This window comes from Leucopleurus acutus (assembly GCF_964270905.1).
Source record: "Leucopleurus acutus genome assembly, chromosome: 2".
NCBI lineage: Eukaryota > Metazoa > Chordata > Mammalia > Artiodactyla > Delphinidae > Leucopleurus > Leucopleurus acutus.
The window spans coordinates 29565761-29588040 of NC_139143.1; the positions used below are offsets into that span (position 1 = coordinate 29565761).

Consider the following 22280-nt stretch of genomic DNA (forward strand, 5'->3'; position numbering starts at 1 on the left):
ACCCAAAGCAATCTACAGATTCAATGCAATCCCTATCAAATTACCAATGGCATTTTTTACAGAACTAGAACAAAATATCTTAAAATTTGTATGGAGACACAAAAGACTGCAAATAGCCAAAGCAGTCTTGAGGGAAAATAACGGAGCTGGAAGAATGAGAACTCCCTGAGTGCAGACTATACTACAAAGCTATAGTAATCAAGACAATATGGTACTGGCACAAAAACAGAAATATAGATCAATGGAACAAGATACAAAGCCCAGAGATAAACCCACACACCTATGGCCAACTAATCTGTGACAAAGGAGGCAAGGATATACAATGGAGAAAAGACAGTCTGTTCAATAAGTGGTGCTGGTAAAACTGGACAGCTACAGGTAAAAGAATGAAATTAGAACACTACCTAACACCATACACAAAAATAAACTCAAAATGGATTTGAGACCTAAATGTAAGACCTGACACTATGAAACTCTTAGATGAAAACATAGGAAGAACACTCTTTGACAAAAATCACAGTAAGATCTTTTTTGATCCACCTCCTAGAGTAATAGAAATAAAAACAAAAACAAATGGGATCTAATGAAACTTCAAAGCTTTTGCACAGCAAAGGAAACCATAAACAAGACAAAAAGACAACCCTCAGAATGGGAGAAAATATTTGCAAACAAATCAAGGGACAAGGGATTAATCTTCAAAATATATAAACAGCTCATGCAGCTCAATATTAAAGAAACAAACAACCCAATCCAAAAATGGGCAGAAGACCTAAATAGACATTCCTCCAAAGAAGACATACTGATGTCCAAGAAGCGCACAAAAGCTGCTCAACATCACTATTAGAAAAATGCAAATCAAAGCTATAATGAGGTATCACCTCACACCAGTTAGAATGGGCATCATCAGAAAATCTATAAACAACAAATGCTGGAGAGGGTGTGGAGAAAAGGGAACCCTCTTGCACTGTTGGTGGGAATGTAAATTGATACAGCCACTATGGAGAACAGTATGGAGGTTCTTTAAAAAACTAAAATTAGAATTACCATATGACCCAGCAATCCCACTACTGGGCATATACCCAGAAAAAAACATAATTCAAAAAGACACATACACCCCAGTGTTCATTGCAGCACTGTTTACAATAGCCAGGTCATGGAAGCAACCTAAATGCCCAACGACAGATGAATGGATCAGAAGATGTGGTACATATATACAATGGAATATTACTCAGCCATAAAAAGGAAAAAAATTGGGTCATTTGTTAAGACGTGGACGGATCTAGAGACTGTCTGTCATACAGAGTGAAGTAAGTCAGAAAGAGAAAAACAAATATCGTGTATGTGGAACCTAGAAAAATGGAATAGATGAACCCGTTTCCAGGGCAGAAGTTGAGACACAGATGTAGAGAACAAATGTATGGACACCAAGGGGAGAAAGCTGCAGGGGGTTGGCGATGGTGGTGTGATGAATTGGGTGATTGGGATTGACATGTATACACTGATGTGTATAAAATTCATGACTAATAAGAACCTGCTGTATAAAAAAAATAAATAAAATTCAAAATTTTAAAAAAAGAATTCAACTTCAGGGAAGGGGGAGTGGTCAGTGGAGATAAAAAGTGTCAAATGTCAGGAGGTTAAAAAAAAAAAATCTACCTAAGGAGGAAAAAGTCCTGTACCTCTGAAAACTATGAGATGCTGATGAAAGAAATCAAAGATGACACAAGCAAATGGAAACCTATACCATGTTCTTAGATTGGAAGAATCAATATTTTGAAAATGTCTATACTATCCAAGGCAATGTACAGATTCAGTGCAATCCCTCTCCAATTACCAGTGGCATTATTCACAGAACTAGAACAGAATAAAATATTATTAATTAATTTTATTTTTAGCTGCATTGGGTTTTCATTGTTGCGCATGGGCTTTCTCTAGTTGCATTGAGTGGGGACTACTCTTCATTGTGCTGCACAGGCTTCTCATTGCAGTGGCTTCTCTTATTGTGGAGCGTGGGCTCTAGGCAGACGGGCTTAAGTAGTTGTGGCGTGGGGGCTCAGTAGTTACTGCTCATGGGCTCTTGAGCACAGGCTCAGTAGTTGTGGCACACGGGCTTATTTGCTCCATGGCATGTGGCATCTTCCCGGACCAGGGCTCGAATCTGTGTCCCCTGCATTGGCAGACGAATTCTTAACTGCTGTACCACCAGGGAAGCCCCAATTTTTTAAAATTTGTATGGAGACACAAAAGACCCCAAATAGCCAAACCAATCTTGAGAAAGTAAAATGGAGGTGGAGGAATCATACTCCCTGACTTTGAACTGTACTACAGAACTACAATAATCAAAACAGTGTGGTACTGGCACAAAAACAGAAATATAGGTCAGTGAAACAGGATAAAAAGTTCAGAGATAAACCCACACATCTATGGTCACCTAATCAATGACAAAGGAGGCAAGAATATGCAATGGAGAAAAGACAGTCTCTTCAATAAGTGGTGATGGGAAAACTGGACAGCTACATGTAAAAGAATGAAATTAGAACACTACCTAACACCATACACAAAAATAAACTCAAAATGGATTAAAGACCTAAATGTAAGGTCAGACACTTTAAAACTCTTAGAGGAAAACATAGGCAGAACACTCTTTGACATAAAGCAACATCTTTTTTAACCCACCTCCTATAGTAATGAAGATACAAACAAAAATAAACAAATGGGACCTAAGTAAGCTTAAAATCTTTTGCATAGCAATGGAAACCATTAAAAGAATTAAAAGGCAACCCTCAGAATAGGAGAAAATATTTGCAAACAAAGCAACCAACAAGGGATTAACCTCCAAAACATACAAGGAGCTCATGCAGCTCAATAACAAACAAAACCCAAACAACCCAATCAAAAAATGTGCAGAAGATCTAAATAGACATTTTTCCAAAGAAGACATACAGCTGGCCAAAAAGCACACGAAGAGATGCTCAACATCACTAATTACTAGAGAAATTCATATCAAATCTACACTGAGGTATCACCTCACACTGGTCAGAATGGCCATCATCAAAAAATCTATATGCTTCCCTGGTGGCACAGTGGTTGAGAGTCCCCCTGCCAATGCAGGGGACACGGGTTCGTGCCCCGGTCCGGGAGGATCCCACATGCCTTGGAGCGGCTGGGCCCGTGAGCCATAGCCGCTGAGCCTGCGTGTCCTGAGCCTGTGCTCCGTAATGGGAGAGGCCATAACAGTGAGAGGCCCGTGTATCGCAAAAAAAAAAAAAATCTACAAACCATAATTGCTGGAGAGGATGTAGAGAACATGGAACCCTCCTACACTGTTCGTGGGAATGTAAATTGGTACAGCCACTATGGAGAACGGTATGGAAGTTCCTTAAAAAACTAAAAATATAGCTACCATATGATCTAGCCATCCCAATCCTGGACATATATCCACAGAACATCATAATTCAAAAAGATGCATTCACCCCAGTGTTCATTGCATCACTATTTACAGTGGCCAGGACATGGAAGCAACCTAAATGTCCATCAACAGAGGAATTGATAAAGAAGATGTGGTACATATATACAATGGAATATTACTCAGACATAAAAAAGAATGAAACAATGCCATTTGCAGCAGCATGGATGGACCTAGAGATTATCATACCAAGAGAAGTCAGACAGAGAAAGATAAATATCATATTTTGTTTATATGTGGAATCTAAAAAAATGATATAAATGAACCTATTTACAGAACAGAAACAGACTCACAGGCTTAGAAAACAAACTTATGGTTACCAAAGGGAAAAGTTGGGGGGGGGAGGGGTACATTAGGAGGTTGGGATTAACATATTTACCGTACTGTATTTAAAGTAGGTAACCAACAAGGGCCTACTGTATAGCACAGGGAACTCTGCTCAATATTCTTTAATATCCTAAATGGAAAAGAATTTGAAAAAGAATAGATATATGTATATGTGTAAGTGAATCATTTTGCTGTACCCCTGAAATTAACACAATATTGTAAGTCAACTATACTCCCATATAAAATAAAATTTTTTTTAAATTATGGTTGAAGTTGATTTTGTTTTGTAAAATAACAAACAAGCAAACAGAAAAAAACAAAAACAAATGAAAAACTGAGGGTAAGAGAATAAATCCTAACAGAAAGGGACTCTAGCATTTACTGTCATGGATATCCCCCAGGGTATTTATGCACCTGATTTATCAAAGATACATTGAGAATATAGGAAGAAAATTGCATTTTGTACCTCTTCCTGTGTTTTTTGCTTTGAAAATTGGAAGTGACAGTGGAGCATAGTGGTTAAGAGGATATAGTCCGCAGTCATACTACCCAGGCTTCAGTCTGGGCTCCATCAGTCACTAGCACTTGGGCACATTACTTAAACTCCTCTATGTCTCAGTTTCCTCATCCCTAAAATGGGAATAGTTATACTACCTGCTTCTACGAATTCTTGTAAACATTAATTAACGTAGTCAGTGAATCTTCTTAACATAGTGCCTGACACAAAATAAGCACTCAATAAATATTGTTCAGTTAAAGTATTAATGGTAATAATGTAATTACTATTTTGCCAGATGTCAGAGGGTAATAACCACCTTGAATGCAGATGTTTTTCCATTAGACCTTTTGCATTTTAGCCATTTGTTTTCAATCATCTGGCTTAGTGTGTTTTAGCTCTTTGAGGACAGTGTCATGGTCTTTTCATCCATGAACTCCTACTTCTTTGTTCACGTTTTATATTGGTAAAATATCAAAAAGGTAGATGCATCGAGTTTTACCTTTTTCTTACTTCTTTTGTCTTCATCCTCTCTGGGCTCCTTTCTCCTCTGATGGTTTCTTCCTTTCTAGGCCAGTATCAGGAAGTGTTGAGGCAAGGACAAGTGTGTCTTTCTGTCACTGTAGATGTCCTTGCTGACATGGACAGAGTGGAGAGTAGAGTGAGGAGCACCTTCCCCTCTTCTCCAAAGTTCAGATCTCAATCCAAGCTGACCTTCCCTCTAGTGCAGCAGCTTCTGCTCTTCAGCATCACTCTACTTGTTCCCTCCATAGACCCAAAGTATGTGGAGAACCTTCTCAGATAAGACCAGGACCTAACCTAGTGTTGTGAAATGCACATGAGCTCAGACAAACCTGAATTTAAATCCCTGCTCTGTAGCACTCTGTCCATCTGGGTGACACCTAACCACTGGGAGCCTTTGCTCTCTTTGCCTCCAAAATTGAGATCATGCCTATTTCACTGTGTTTCTTGGTGATGATGATGTGTATAATACCTGTGAAAGTACTTTTAAACTTTAATATACAAAGAAAGGATCCTAGCTACAATAATAATATTTCTACTGCTATACTGCCTCTCTCCATAAAGAAAAGCATAGTTGTTCTTCACTTAATACAATTATAGACCAGGAATTAATGAGGCTTTAGTCTGAACTTTCTAGATTTATACAAACAGGGATCTGCTGTTGTCAACTCAAACTTGCCATCATGTTCTCTGCAGTTGTCTTTGAAAGTTGGTTTAGAAGTTAATGTAGTTGAAACATCTGGTGACAAAAAATAAGAAAGTATTCAAAAACTGAAAGACATATCAAAAGGACACAGGAGACAACTTTTAGGGGCCTCCACTGGCAATGTATGCAACAATTTGGGCATCACAAAGTAGATGATAACATTTTGAAATAAAAAAAAGAATCCATACTGATAAAATAATATCTTTTAAAATGTAAAAAGTTATAATGGGAGAAGAAAAAGATTTTCCTTACAAAATATTACCAATGAACACATATAAAAGAAATGATAGAAAATTATAAGTATAATAAAAATAGATTCAGTTAAGAATCATAAATAGATAGAAGCCAAATCAGTGAGTGAAATGTTAGGGAATATTCATGCCATCTGAAAATATGTCTGCACAAATCATTTGTTAATTATAGAGGGAAGGAAGGTCCTGCTCAATTGAAAAATCTGACATACCCCCTTAACCAAGTGACCAAACTTAACATCACCAGTAGTGGGACAACCCACTATCATGTGACACCTCATATGATGCACTTTGAAGGACACATTACCTATGTACTGTTCCTACCAAAAATACTTATCCTAAATCTACTTATGAGGCAACAACCAAGCAAATCAAATCCAGGAGTACTTAGCAAAGCAACTGACCTGGGCTCTTCTGAATTGTTGACATCTTGGTAAGCAAATAAAACAGGAATAGGCTGGGGAACTCTCCTAGATAAGACAACTAAGTGCAAAAAGTAAACATTGATTGGATCTTGGATCCAAAAGAAAAATCAAAACTGAAAAAAGGCATGCAGGCATTCCAGAAATTTGCCCAAAGGTGAATTTAAGGAGTTCTGCCTACTTTTTTCCTTGCTTGAGAAAGAAGAGTATAACAAGGGCTGCTATCCACGGAAATGAGCTCTGCATGTATGCTAATTAGATCAGGCCTCTGCAGTGTAGCTAGCTGTTGCTTGTTAAAGGAAATAAAATGATAGGTCACAGAAATAAGTCATTTCAAGACTGATTTCTAAAGGCCTTTTTTAGCAGGGCATAGGAAACAAGCATTGTGTTACAAAAGGAGCAATCAAGATCTCCAGGTAAAATAAGAAAGGAGGAAAGTGAGGAGGTGAGCAGGTTTTCCCCAGAATTCGTTACCAAACATAGGTGTGGTCTCCAGACCTTTGGTGGTGTCTCTATTTTTAGTATAAATTCCTAATTTACTTTTCTGTTTAGTAAAAAACCAAATAATGATAAAATTGGTCTTCTTTGGCTTCCAGGGAATCTCACTCTTCCAATCTTTCCAGTACTTTCTTCTGTCTTCTTTACCTGCCCCACTTTCTCTACCAACCAGAAGTGATTAGATATTTTCCATATTAGGCTTCAACCCAGTTCTCTTCTCTTGAAAATCTCTCTTGATAATCTTACCTCCTTTAAGCCTTCAATAATGAAAAAAAATCTTATAAGAATGCGTGTGAAGTAGAAAAAAAAGGAATAGATATATTATCCATCTGATGAGTAACTTCTTAACTTTTTTGTGCCACAGGCCCTATTAGCAGTCTGATGAAGCCAGTGGACTCCTTCCTTGAATAGTGTTTTAAACGCATCAATTGAAATACATAGGATTGCAAAGAAAACCAGTAATGAAATAAAGTTATCAAAAATATAAAAAAACAAATTTGTGATATAGTAATATATATTTTGCTCTACTTATTCATGCAGTAACAAGATCTGATGACTACCATAATTTCAAAGTAGTGATAAATACTTGGAGATATCAGCAATAGTTACCGTACCATGGTATGAAAATTCTTTTTTTTTCAGGCAAGGCTTTATTGGGTCCCTGCTGCAGCAGCGGGGAGCAAGAACCGGCAACAGCTTCCCTTGCTCACTCACTTGCTCGCTGTGGGGGACAAGCCTGTTCCTTATATGGGGTGAGGCTGGAGGTGTGTCCAGGCGTCAGGCCAGAGGGGTGGCTTAGGTGTTTTGCCCACCCCTCTGGTGGTGTTGAGTGTAGGGGGCATGCTCAGTACCCTGCTTTTGCTCCCAACACCCGGTTTTTGCTCTGCTCCAGGCTCTTCAGAAGTGGCAGTTGGGTTTTCTGGTCTCATTGTATCTTTTGTCCAGAATTTGCCCCAACTGCACATGAACACAGTTATTTTTAGTCCCATATAGTTTATTTGTATTTTGTTGCTCAAGGAGAGGTGTGTCCAGATACAAGCATTGCAGCACTGCAGCAAACGGTCCCAAGTCCCAGCCTGTCTCATTCCCCCCTAAGAGACTCTGCACCCTTATTCTTAAGGGGTCAAGGGCCAGAAGTCTTTTCTTCTGAAACTTCTTCCTGCTGGACAGGGGCCGCAGACCCTAGCTGACCCCAGAGGTGTAGAAGTCCCTCGCTGACTGTCCCAAGGACCTGTAGGGACCTGGGCCACTCTCTGCTGGAAAGGGTTGAATTCCTTGAGTCATCATGAGGCTTACTTTAAACTGTTGGAGCATAAAAGACACAAACTTAATCAAAAGCTTAAACAAACAAGGGCTAAAAAGGAGAAGAACAATAGCCATTAAAGTGCCAAGAAAGGGAAAGAACCAGGTTAAATTTGGGAGGGTTTCCTTAACTGTTGACCAGACAGGGGAGGCAATGTTGCCCCTGCCAAGAAGCCATTCTGCTTGGATGTATATTTTGTTAATCTCAGGGTTAAAGTTTAATAATTTTCTCTATTCTTAGAATGGAAGGTCTGGACCTGTTGGTCCCAGGTCTCCTTGGACCAAAAAGTCTTAGTCACAGGTTTACAACAGTAGGGAAGACAATGGAGTACTAGACGAAATATGGCATAGATCAGTATGACTGAAAAGAAAAGGTTATAAGAAAATGACAGCCTCCTGCCAGAAAGTCTTTTATACCTTGTGGGATTCAAGAGAACAAACTAGAGAACCAGTTTTCAGTTCCCCTGCCCACATCTGATAGTGAGGATTGGTGGTTGATTGTCTGCTGAAGCCAAGTGGCTTGTTGTCAAATTTTCTCAATGTTGGTTTCTACCTGGTATGGGCATCAGGGCTCTTTTCTTTGCCTCTCCATCTGCCCTGTTGTTCCCTTGGGTAATTTGAGAATTTTCCTTTTGGTGCCCACGACTTAGGCCTAATGTAGCCTCTTTTCTATCTGGAGATAACTGTCTTCTTCCAGGATTTATAATATATCCCAGATATTTAACTTGCTGCTTTGAGATTTGTGCTTTTTTCTGGGAGATCCTCTAGCCCTAGGTCCCAAGGAAATTAAGGACTTTAATGGTATTCTGATCTGAGGTCTCCATGGTGGGGCTACATATTAGTATGTCATCTACATACTGTAGAATGGCCCCTTATTTTAGGTATATTTCCCTTAGTTCCTTTCCTAGGGCCTGGAAGAACAAGTATGGGCTGTCCTGAAACCCCTGAGGCAATACTGTCCAGGTATATTGTTGCATTTGGCCCAAGTGGGGGTTCGTCCACTCGAAGGCAAACAGATACTGAGATGAGGGATGAACTCGGATGCAAAAGAAGGCATCCTTGTGTCAAGCACAGTAAACCATTTGGCATCTTCAGGAATCTGGACTAATATATTATAAGGATTGGTCACAAGTGGATGTATAGGGACCACTGCATCATTTACTGCTCTAAGGTCTTGCAACAGTATTCCCCATTTGGCTTAACAACTGGCAGAAGAGTGGCATTGCATGGATACTGACAGGCCATGTTTTAAGAAATTATCTATGGGCAGTTGCAAACCTTTCTTGCTTCCGACTTTATAGGGTACTGTCTCTTGTTAGGATAAGTGACTTCTGGCTTAAGGCTAGTTTTTACAGGTTGGGCATTTATAGCCTCCCAGGGATTCCTTTGTCCCAAGGAAATTAAGGAAGGTTAACTGCGTGTAGAATATGACTGGGAATAGGCCCTTGTTCTTCCAGCTGATTTGCCTTAGTCAGAATCAAGAAAAGGGGCTGCTCGGGTCCTCCTAATCGTAATATGACTCTGAAGGAGCCCAGAAAGTCTCTTCCCAGTAGTGGGTTAGGACACTGAAGGCACAGCTAAAAAGGCGTGTGAGATCAAATGCTGTTCAAATTGACAAGAGAGAGGCCAATGAAGAAACAGGTGTGAGGCTTTCCTTTGACACCAGTCACAGTACAGCTTTTGGAGAAAAGAGGCACAGCGTGAGAGATCAGGACAGAGTAAGTGGCCCCCCGTATCAATTAAAAAACTGGTTTTCTTACTGCCATGTCAAGGACCACCCAGGGCTCCTCAAAGGAGATAGACATCTCACGAAGGGGAAGCTCCCAGAATGCCCAGGCCACCTCAGTCATCCATGGCCATCTTAGGAGCAGGAGCCCCCCTTCCCCTTCGGGACTGGGGACAGTCCCACTTCCAATGACCTGTTTGTTTGCAGACTGGGCATGGACCAAGGGGTTCTTTTTGGCATTTTGGGGCCCACTGGCCAGTTGACTTGCATTTGAAGCGTTTCCCCTTGCTCGTTTTACCTCCAGGTGGTTGGTTAAACTTCCTTGGCCCCCTTGGTTTGTCCTGAGGTTGCAAGGCATGGCTGACAGCTATGGCCATCAGTTTAACTTGAGCCCTGGCCTGAGTGTTTTCACATCGGGTTTTCTCTTCCTTCTCGGCTGGATCTCAATTATCAGATACCCCAAAGGCCACCTCTAGGAGTTGGGGCATCGGGGTTTGTGGGCCTAATTGTAACTTTCGGAGTTTCCACCTAATATCAGGGTCAGACTGGCTGATAAAATGTTGTCCCAGCTGGGATTGACCCTCAGGAATGGATGGATCGATGTTAGTAAATTTTCTAAATGGTGACAGAATCACAGGTTCTTTTAATATTCCTGTCATTTTTTGCCTATGTCCATAACTGAAAGGAATGTTAAATTTCAGTTAGAAATGAGGGAAAATAAAGATCAAGCTCATAGGTCCCCCTAAATTCTATTCATGGATCCAAGGTTAAGAATATCTGGTCTAAAGATTTCTAAAAGAAATCGGGAATCCTTATTGTATGCCTATCAGAAACCATGTAGGTGGTATGAAGGAAGGGGTGGTGCAGAGCCACCTACAACTGTACAATTACTCTGTATCCTTTAGTTTTTATGTTTGGTTTATCTGGGCTTCTTGATTCTTCTTTGTCTTTCTCAGCATGGCTTTTATATTGAAGTAAAATTGAAACTAGTTAGTTCAGCTTGTTAAATGATGTTCTATTTTTGTTTGCTCGGATTCTTTTTTTTGTTTGATTTTTAAACATATTCCTTAGTCATAGGGGAGGGTAAAACTGCTGATTATTTGGGATCATTTCTTCATGCTATGTCTACCTTCTATCTACATAGATAATTGGACTTTAAGTGTGGATAGAATTAAAATATCCAACTTCAACTTCTGTCTGTTGCCTTCAAAGGTTTTGAAGTAGGTAAAAAAAATCCCCTCTCTCCACCTTTTTGACCCTCTCTCTCCTTGGTTTCCCAAACACTGCATTCTCCTGGACCTCTCTTGTCTTCCTGCTTCTCTTTTGGTCCCTTCTGAATCTCCTCATCCATTTCACACTCTACCAACCAGAAAAATGTAGGCATTCCCCCCGCATTAGGCTTTGGGCTCGTTTTCTCTTCTTTTTTTTCCCCTTGATAATCTCTCTCAATGCTCACCTCTTTCCCGTGTTCCTCGTCAGTTTTAATGGACCCTCTACCCTCTACTGATTGTCATCTCCCTTCCAGTGGTATACATGTGTGCTGTCAGAGTTAGACCCCTAAAATGTACTTGGTTGCTCTCAAAAGCATCAAAATTAAGTCCAGACTTCTCTTCCTGGTTCACAGCCTCTACAGTGTGGTCCCTACAGACACTGCCAGTCTTCTCCACCATGGCAAGCCCCTGCCATAACTCTCTTACCTCACACTTCCCTTGGCCAACCAACTCTCAAGTATCCAAATGCACCTAGAATATCTTTCTCTTCCAGCTGACCCATAAAAATTATATCTTTGAAGACTCATTTCAAGTCCCACTTTCTCCAGTTCCAGATGCTCCCAACCTAATTATTTTTTCCTCACTGCTCATGTTCCAGTGGTACTTCAGATAGTGCCTTATCCATCTAATTAATTCTTACTCTTGTTTTGCCATTTATTAGAGCCTACCTCCTATTTAAATCATTACGTATGAGACTGGCTCTTTCACTAGATTATAAATTCCAGAGGACTAGGGAGTTTTGTCATAGTCATTTCTGTGTTAGGTACAGTAAATGACTTGCTTGTCCTGTGCTCATAAGGTCTCAACCAGATTTAATTCATTTGTGGGTAGTGGTTGGATGATTGGACCCTAAAATTGTGAATGTCTCTAAGACATATACCCAACCCCATTTTGGCTATGATATTCATCAAATACACAAACATATTACTGAGAGTACTGTTTTTGTTTCTAAAATTGGCTAAATGGAACAAGTCTCATTAAAATAAACAGTTAACAGTTTTAGTGAGAAGTTCTGGATTCTGTATTAGAAGCTGAGATTCATTCTATAGGTATTTCTTGAGCCCTAATTATGTATCCAGCACTAAGGATGCATAGCTTTGAATAAAAAGATCTGTTCTAGAAGGGCTTACACCCTTACCCTAACCCTATCTTCATAAGAGTTTGGAGTTTCCTGTCAAGAGTTGCAGGAGAATTTACATTTCTTAAACTGGAAAAAAACCCTGTTTATTCCTTTATTGAAATGTTATCGGGACTTCCCTGGTGGCACAGTGGTTAAAAATCCACCTGCCAATTCAGGGGACATGGGTTCAAGCCCTGATCCAGAAGATCCCACATGCCGCGGAACAACTAAGCCCGTGCGCCACAACTACTGAGCCTGTGCTCTGGAGCCCGTGAGCCACAATTACTGAGCCCATGTGCCACAACTACTGAAGCCCGCGTGCCTGGAGTCCGTGCTCTGCAACAAGAGAAGCCACCACAGTGAGAAGCCTGCGCACCACAACAAAGAGTAGCCCCCTCTTGTCACAACTAGAGAAAGCCCACATGCAGCAACAAACACCCAACACATCCAAGAATAAATAAATAAACAAATTTATAAAAAGAAAAGTCAGGGAATTCCCTGGTAGTCTAGTGGTTAGGACTCTGAGCTTTCACTGCTGAGGGCCCAGGTTCGTTCCCTCATCAGGGAACTAAGATATTGAACTTCCATGCCAGTGACCTTTCAAGGATGCCCCATGGTATTCAGATTTTAAAAAGTAATAATAAAATAAAATAAAAATAAAAAGATTTTAAAAATAAATTTAAAAAACTAAAATGTTATGTGTCACCTGGCTACCTCAGAAGTGAAAACCACACAGCCTTAGCTGCAGCACCAACGCAAGCCACAGTGTATATGTTGTCAACAATAAGGAAGTATAAAAAGAAAAGACACATTTATTAGGTTATTGCTGATTGTAGTTTATTTAGGGCTTGGTTATTACTATTATTTTATATATTCCCTATCTCCAACTTTAATAAAGCCCTGCAACAGGCCGGTTTTTATTTATTTATTTATTATTATTATTATTTTGTGGTACACGGGCCTCTCACTGTTGTGGCCTCTTCCCGTTGCGGAGCACAGGCTCCGGACGCGCAGGCTCAGGGCCATGGCTCACGGGCCCAGCCGCTCCGCGGCATGTGGGATCTTCCCGGACCAGGGCACGAACCCGTGTCCCCTGCATCGGCAGGCGGACTCTCAACCACTGTGCCACTAGGGAAGCCCAACAGGCCGGTTTTTAAATTTCCTTCTTAGTATCATTTTATGCCTTAGGCTGGGAAGCACTAACAGAGGTTTTAAGCAATAGTAATAGCATTTACTATTTTTATTTTCTAGTAGTAATAAAACATAATATTTTAGTTTCTAAACTAGTTCTAATATATGTCCAACATTGTACTAGAAACTGGAGATATTACTAGAGGAAGATGCTTGTGTAGGAAGCTCTGGACTTTTTCTCAAGGCTAGTTTGGCACTGGACATTAGGGACATATACCATGATTTTCTGAAATATGAGTGCTAACTGAGGAGAAATTGAACATAAACTCTCAGAACACAGTAGATTAGCATAGGGGAAATGTTAAATGCCTTTGGTGAAAAATGTAAATTATGAGGAACATATACATTCAGAAAGAGTAAAGAGTATCTTTCAGATGTCTCTGTATGCATGTGTAAAGATCTGTGGCTTCAAATTTGACTAGATTTTGTTTGTTTGTTTTTCAAAATCTTTTCTAAGAATTGCCCTGGTGGAAAATATTCCTGAAGGCCTTACCTATTCAGAAAATGCACCATTTCACTTATCACTTTTCCAAGGCTGGATGAATTTACTCAGCATGGCCAAAAAGTCTGTTGACATAGTATCTTCCCATTGGGATCTCAACCACAGTCATCCATCAGCATGTCAGGTAAGCTGCATCCTCTAATGTGTGTGACAATTTTACTTATGTGCATTTTATACTCAGTATTCTTGCTTCCCCTCCTCAAGTTCAAGCTCATTTTTTCAGTCTATCTATACCCATAGTTCATGTCCATTATTACATTTATATGTATGTGCCATTGTTAATCGTAGGTTGCTCAGCTTCTACTAGAATGCAGTGCTTTCAAGGGCAAAATCACATCTCATGTTTGCAAACAAGAGGCTCTCTATGCAGCACTGCTGTATCGGACAACTTCAGAGGTGTCTTGTGGTGTCCATTGATGGCACACCCCAGAATTCTGCTTTGCACAACCTGCATGTTTACAGTTTCAATTCCGTAACTGCTTGCTGAGACATTTAATTGGTTAATTGGTGTCCTAATTTGTCTTTGTGGCTCAGAGCCAACTTTTTTAATAGTGGAGTCACAGTTCCCAGTATAGCTGTATATTCTTGACTCTGTCATATTTGAGTGAAGAGGGAAAAGAAATTTACTAGTTATAAGAACAACCTTTAGAAAACTGACTAAATGATCTGAATGATTTCTGAATGAAATGTCCTGGAGATAAGAAAATGATCCTGGTAATCTTTTTTTTTTTTTAATTTTTGAATTTTATTTATTTATTTTTTTATACAGCAGGTTCTCATTAGTCATCAATTTTATACACATCAGTGTATACATGTCAATCCCAATCGCTCAATTCATCACACCACCACCCCCACCACCCCGATCCTGGTAATCTTTAACATGTTTTTCTTTATGTTGGTACAACCATGATAGCACTGAGCTATCAAGTATATGACCATTGCCCTATACTTAAATGTCCTATGGGGGGGTCAAGGATAAAATTAATTTTGTCTGTTTGTATACAAAATGTGTTGGCATTAAGCCTATAATCATTACCTCATTGGTGCTTTGATTTGCTTCAATTATACTATTTTAAAGTCAAAAGATATTAGAAAATAGGTACAAATAAACAAAAATCCCGTAAAGGCTATACTAAGAAGAATTGGATAATTTTACTAATTATGTTCTGCACTGTTCTACCTCTGCTGAAGCAGGTGCTTCAGGTACTTATTGCAGCATTTATCACCCAAAACTTAGTGGTTTATAAAAATAACAATTATTTTTGTATTCATGATTCTGGGCAGCGTTTATCAGAGAACTTGTCTCTGATCTAAGTAGTGTTGGCTGAGGTGGCCTACCTGGGGCTGGAGGGTGCAAGATGACTCCTCACATATGAGCATCTTACCTCAGATGGCTGGAATGTCTAGCAGCTGGCTGGACTTCTCTCTCTCTGTATGTGTCTATCATCATTCAGTAAAGCGGCTTGAATTATTTACCTGTGGTTATATCCTAAAAGGGCAAAAGCAGAAACCGTGAGACCTCTTAAGACCTGAGCTCTAGAATCCCAATTGCTTCCACCCTATTCTATTGGTCAAAGCAAGTCACAAATCCAAGATGAGAGGGGTAGCATCCATATGGGAATGTGGAGAATTGTTGGCAGGCATCTTTGGAAATTATATACCACAGTGCACTCTGGCCACAGCAATCCATCTGTCTCTCCCACATACAAAATGCACTTCTCATCCCCCAAAACTTGTATCCCATTACAGAAAAGGCTCAAAGTCTAGGATCTCTTCATCTGCATCAGAACAGGATCTGAATAGGACTCCTCATGAGGGCTTCTCTTGATTTGGAAACCTGTGAACTAAAAAGACAAGATACATGCCCCCCAATGCACACCCCCAACCTACAATGGCAAAATAGAGATGAGATAATTACGATAGATACTTCTATTCAAAAGGGGGAAGTAGAGAGCACAAATTAGTCATTGAACCCACAGCAGTTTTAAAAGCCAACCTGGCACACATCACCAGTTTTCCAAACTTGGAGAACAGGGAATGTCTCTAGACTGGGATCTAGTTCTGCTTCCTGGGGGTGCTTTCCTAATCTGCCGTTCTCAGAAACTCTTTGCTCCACCCTCTGTGTTTTTCTTTCTTTTTCATAAGAAATAGCCTGTGCTTGCTTCAGACTTATTTCCTTGGTTGGCTTTCTACCAGTAGAAATCTGAGGCCCCAGAGACCTCTTTTCATTTTAAACCACCTCTGTCCTTTTTTAGTCCAAAATGGGACAACCCCTTAAAAACTTCTGTAGACTTTCTATGTATCCAGTTATAATCCACTCTATTAGCAAAAGGCCACACCACAAAAAACTCACAGGTGGTCTTTTTCTACTTTGGACTGTGACTCAAGATGCTTCGGAACCTCACCCTTGAATTTTCCAGGAGCCCTTTTGAGAGGCAGCCCACCACCACCATTGCTTTTAATCCTTCAGAGGTCTCAACATGGAATCGTACAGCCACAGCTTTGATTTGATCCTTACCCTGAGGTCATTTCTCATTTTGAGAATGTTTTTGCTCAATTGAGAGACTGTCCTAGATTTTCTACATTTCTCTCAAAATTCTGCATGAAAATGAAATAGTTTCTTCTTATCATATACCACCAAAACTTTGATTGATAATCTGCCTGAACAGTCTCCTTAGCCAGATCTCCAAATCCACTAGTCATATTTTCTATCTCCTACTTTACAGCAGGCAGTAGCGTTGCCAAACTTTCTACCATTACTTTCTCAAGGCCTCAAAAGCAATTTCTTCACTGTTCTTCCAGCCTTGAGTAACAGAATGAGATTCCAGCCCAGAGACAATGCCACATGCTTTAAGTTTTCGCAACAGTCATTTCTATTTAATTTTTTATTGTGGTATAACAAACAACTCCAAAACGTATTCATTATTATTTCCTATGATTCTGTGACTTGGTTGACAGTTCTTTTGCTTCAGTAGTGCTGGCTGGGATTACTTATGAGGTTGTGTTTAGGTGGGAGGGTAGCTGAAGCTGGACTGCCTGAGGGCTGGGCACATCTCATTCTCTGCATGTGGACACTCATCATTCAGTAATCTAACCCAAGCTTTTTATAAGGCAGCTGGATCCCAGGAGAGTGAAAATGAAAACTACAAGACCTCTTAATTCCTGGGCTCCCAGAACTTTACTTTGCTACATTCTGTTAGTCTGAAAAAGTCACATGGCCAGGCCACAATCACTGGAGGGACAAGAAACTCCAGGACGAACATACATGTACAGGAATGGGAGGAATTTTTGGCAGCCAAATTCCCAGGTGGTTTGTATACTCACAAACCTTTGAAAAGAGCTGAACCAAACCATTCTGACCTGTTGCTCTCTGAGCCCAGCAAACCCTCCTGGTGTTCAGACTCTGGGAGAAGATGGGTCATCAGAGAATGGCACAGCCTTTCTGCATCACGGTTCCTGAAATCACATCATGGTCAGTATTCAGTACTGCTCACAGGGCAGTGATGAAATGGATGCGTGAGGCTCTAGGTCTGTTTTGCCTAACAGTGCCTAGCGTGGTGCTTGATGCATACTGGGTGTTCAGTAAATAGTTGAGTAGTATTTGTTGAGTAGTAAGTATTTGTTGAATGGAAAGATAAACAAAGCTGGATGCTAGTTAAAGTGGTCAGGACAGATTTTAATCAGTAATACTGTTGCAGTAGGGAAGAGGTCCAGGTGAAGGGAACTCAACTTAGATTTGTACAGAGATGCCCGGGTACTTTATATAGGAAGAATGAGGGAGATGGAAGGGCGTGACAGGGGCCTGAACAGGGTCAGGGAAGTAGAAATTTATAAAAAATGGTCCATGTGTGAACCCCATCTGGGATTGCTAGCTGGTGCTTTTCCAAGTTAGGCTCCTACCCTCCCACATAGGCTGGGAGACAGGGGCCTATCTTCAGGTGTTGGCAGAACAGCCTATTCTTCGGCAATCTTGAGCTTTCTTAGGCAGGCACTTTAATAGGGGCTAAGGTCATCCTAGAGATGTGGCCTTGAGCTGTTAGAAACCATGTTAGTGTTTGTTCAAGCCTTTTAATGGGGGAGGAGAGACAGAGGTAGGGCAGAGCAGGGTGGATGAAATGATTTGTGTTGAGAGTCTACAGTCTTTATAGGCCAAGGTTGAGGGCTGGTAGAGAAGTAGACTCAGAGGATCCTGGCTAGAGTTTGGTCAGGGAAAAAGTATTTGTCAGTTGCATGGCTTTAGAGTGAATTAAGGTCGATGTTACACATGCAGAAAGAAGGTAACACTTAGCTTAATTCAAGTCACTCTCTAACAGCTGGCCTGCTGGCAAGAAATGGGATTTTTCAATTTGCTGTCAGTAACCTGGCTATTACTGAACTCACCCAGCAGTCCTTTAGGAGGAGACCCCAGTGTGAACTGATATCTTCCGGTAGAGTCATTCTGCGCCCACCAGCGATGGCTTTTTGCTGCCTCTCATTCCCCTAACAGCACCAGGCTCCTTTACAGTTTAACACCAGTTGGTTTTCTTCAGAGTTTTGAGCTAATTTCACTTTGCCTCTTTACAAGGAGAGAGCTGCATTTGCAGACATGAAGGATAGAAGGGCTTTACCTGCTTAGGAAATTAAACGGACTCAAGCAGGATGTGAGACCCATCTCTCATGAACAGCTCTCCCTACTCCTGTCTGCTCTTGGCCCTGAGTACCATATCCTGGAAGGGGTGGTGAGCAGGAGGGAGGGGGGAGGTTGACAGCGGAGTTCGGAGGGTTGCAACTTCAACAAGACAGTAACCTTTCTCCTCTTCCTCTGGTCCACTGGTGGCCAAGTGACTGCCACTAGTTGAATACCAGGCATGGAGTGTAGTCTTTAAAGAAAGAACAAGCGTGTGGAGTAGAGTGCTTGGTGCCCGGTTTGCTCCATTTCCCATCTCCCCTCCCTGACCCTCAAGCCCTAGAGCAGTGTTTGCAAAAGGACTTAGGATTCAATGGCCCAGAAGAACTTGTCTAAATACCACATGTCTTGGGCCTTTAGAGATTATTTTTCAAGAGCCTGGCTCACTCCTTCCCGCCCTCTCACCACACCATAGGGGTAATTGTACAGAGATCAGGAATGGAAAAAAGAAAGCAGGTCCTTGCTGCCAGCTTTTTCTCTTCAGGTACACTTTAAAGATCCATATCCTGTTCTCTCCAGGCCATCAAGTTTTACCATTTCTACCAAGGAAGGTACTGGCTGAAAGCCGATTTGATTTAAATTTTACCTGATTTTATCTTTCAAATGGAAATAGGAAATTAAAGACTTTACCCAACCTTTCAAATTTTGGATGGCTAATCTTTGGACCTTTGAGCATGTTTTTATTTTTACCAAGCCCTCATAAATATTGGGATATAGTCATTGATTGACTTATTGCACACAGAAAAAAGAATGTTAAGAAAATGAAATTCACACTGTAATTACTCAAGTGAGCTAATTAAAAATTTTAAAAGATGTTTCAGAAAATTGGCTCAGGTTCATAGCTTATTTTCCATTAATATATTTTTAAAAGAAAATATTTTTATTTTGAGAGGCACAATAGTCAAACAGGACTATTCTAACAGACTTCTAAACCAACAGAGCCTGAAAATTCCTAAACGGAAACCATAAATGGTAAATAAATAAGTAGGAATTATAACTGAAAAGCAGCCCATCTACTTATCATAATGCAGCTGTAAGCAAAATACACCAAGGAATGGTATAGCCAGTGGCAGGCAGGCCCCAGCTCAGCAGAAAAGGGACACAAATAAACATGGCACATGACATCTGTGTGTTCTCTGGATGTCTGTGTCCTCTCCGGATGCCATTTTGTAAGAGTGAGCTGTGGTCATTATTAATAGGATGATGAATGCCTACATTTTTTTTTCATTTGCCTGGAAATAGACACATTCATTAAAAATGCACTTTTAATCTGTGCTGCCAAAGGGTCGCTATTTTAATTCCCACCCTGAAAAACTCATCTTGTTTTTCCTACTTCGCCCTGGGTGTTGTTAATCTTTTTGTGGTTGTTTCCTTCTGTGCTGAAAGAAACTGGGCAGTGACCTTGCTCTGGATCACAGTCATGTTAAGGGCTAGTGAGGTCTACAGTTCCATGGAAATTATATTTTCATATTTAATCAAAAGACATGGTTGGGCTAAGGGTTTTGTTTCTTTCTGTCCGAATGATGAGTTTAGACCCTGAAACACTGAATTTCTAGGACAACTTGATTGCTAATTTATGGGATAAAATGACGGAGATTTATGGAATCAAGACTCTTTAGGAAAAGCCAGGAAATATGATTTGACAAAGGCTTCTTAGTAGAGCTACCTAATTCATTGAGCAAAAAAGTCCTATTCTCTGAGTTCATTGGAAGAAACCAAATAAAATAATTAATGAGCTACAACAACTGAATCTTAAAGAGATGTATTTATATGAAATCAATTAGTTACTGGTCTACAGTGAACCACGATTACCAGTTGATGATACATCACAATTGTTTAATTTTGAAAAATTATGATTTTTAAAATTGAACAGTATTTGCTCAGTTTAGTAACTAGCATGTTTGAAAATTCAGTGATCCAAGAGGTTATTTTGGAAAGCATAAGCCAGGATCCTGTCTCTACACAGTAAGTGGTAGGCAGACTGTCAGTGGTAGACAGACTATAGAAATGAGTCAGGAGTATAGTTTATATTTCTTTTTATCTACTTATTAGCTGTGTGACTTTGAGCTAGATGCTAAACTCTCTGTGCCTCAGTTTTCTCATCAGCAAAATCAAGGTGATAACAGAATCTACCCTCATAGGTTGTTGTGTAGATTAAATTAGTTAATATATGTAAAGGGTATAGAACAATCTTTGACCATTTAGTGCCTATGTAAGTGTTTATTGTTAAATTCATGAATGTTATCATTCACATTTACTTACTTAGGTGCACACTGCAACTTTAGTTCGAGTCAGTTTAATTGTAGTAACAAATAATGAGTTCTTACTGGGTACTTTACACTAGAATCCAAGATGGTCACCATGTAAAATTAAAAGAGGAATATAATTTCTACAAATGTGAGACTCTGGGTAGATAAGAAGGATTAGGAAAATTATCATTATATATGGAATTCTAACTTTTATTTATTACAAATTTTTACACACAAACACACACACAGTGTCTTGCTCTCACCCATCTGTCTCTCTATGTATACATATATACATGCATACACATATATCGCTCTGGACAACTGACATCTTGAATCTTGAATACGCAGGAAGTAATGTGATCTTATCCAACCTACAGCCACTTCTGATTTTTGTTAGTTGGTCAATTGGTTGGTGTTTTGCTCCTTGTTTTTGTTTAAGTTGAAGTCCCCTAAGGCCAGGCAGCATTCAGTGATCTCACTTTGGTGGGATGCCTCCTCCCATCCCTTGATTAGGCAGCTGCATCCCTGTGTGACTCAGGTTTCCAGGCCCTGTCTTGTAGCCCACTCATTCCTTCCTAGCAATATTCTTCCTAACTGACTATCAATGTAGATTAAGCAACAGAAGAGAGATTTTGTTTCAGCCAACTATAAACCCTTTCCTTGTGATGTTTGTTTCATAGCTATCTTCATGATTTGTTCATAAATGATATTGTTAACATTTTCTATTACTATCACTTCATACTTTGACCTGTAATATCTCTTAGCCATCCTCAGGGAGCCTGCAGTCTGGTGGAGTCAGCTAGGACTCCACACACTCCAGTACTTCTCATTCCCAGTCTCCACCATCTTATTGATTCTCCATCTTCAATGCCCTTCTAAGCCCACTCTTCCTTTCTTTCCCATCCCTGCTGTTCCATTCCCTCTCCAAGTCTACTGAAGTAGTCTTTACACTCATTCATCATGCAAACAGTCAGCATCTGCTCTGCAACACAGGGGTATTTCTGGAACCCGGGAGAATCCTATTTTTGACAATGTCGTTTCCATGTAAAAGTCTGATAAACGTATCCAGAAATGTTGCAGCCTCATCATAATATTTAATTAGAATTTCTTTTCTTTATTACTATTTTGTAATCTAGGAAAAATAAAATCACAATAGTTCCTGCTTTTCATTTTGCCTGAAAGGAGATGAGCATAGTTGGTGGAGAGGGGTCCTTTAAATAATTGAAATTCTTCCAACCTGTTGTAATTAAGAGGTTGGTATATTGTAATTAGTAGGTTGGAGTGAGACAGCCAGAGAAGGTAGGATATTATGATACAACATGGAAAATGCACATTTCATCCTTTGTTTTGATGTAGATCTGAGGACTTGAACACATTTTTACTATATTATGACAAACTTCCTATAGTCTATTTTGTGCTTTTATGGAGTTATATGGAAAAATAAAACATGTATAAATTAATTAGAACATAATTAGGATACATACTAATGCTCTGTTGTTATTTGGCTCAGTTTAGAATCCATTATTTTTTTTATTTTCAGTTCTCAAAGTTTGGTTTTATGGAAG

At 40.0% G+C, this 22280-nt stretch overlaps 1 protein-coding gene across 1 annotated transcript in view; it reads left to right on the forward strand.

Moving 5' to 3' along the window:
* Window positions 1-22280, forward strand: part of PLD5 (phospholipase D family member 5) — a gene marked incomplete at both ends in the record, with an annotated part of 494399 nt that overhangs the window by 278739 nt on the left and 193380 nt on the right. Inside the window, one exon of the mRNA XM_082833648.1 lies at window positions 13756-13924. Coding sequence (XP_082689774.1) covers window positions 13756-13924 — 169 coding nt within the window. The remainder of the gene's footprint in view (window positions 1-13755; window positions 13925-22280) is intronic.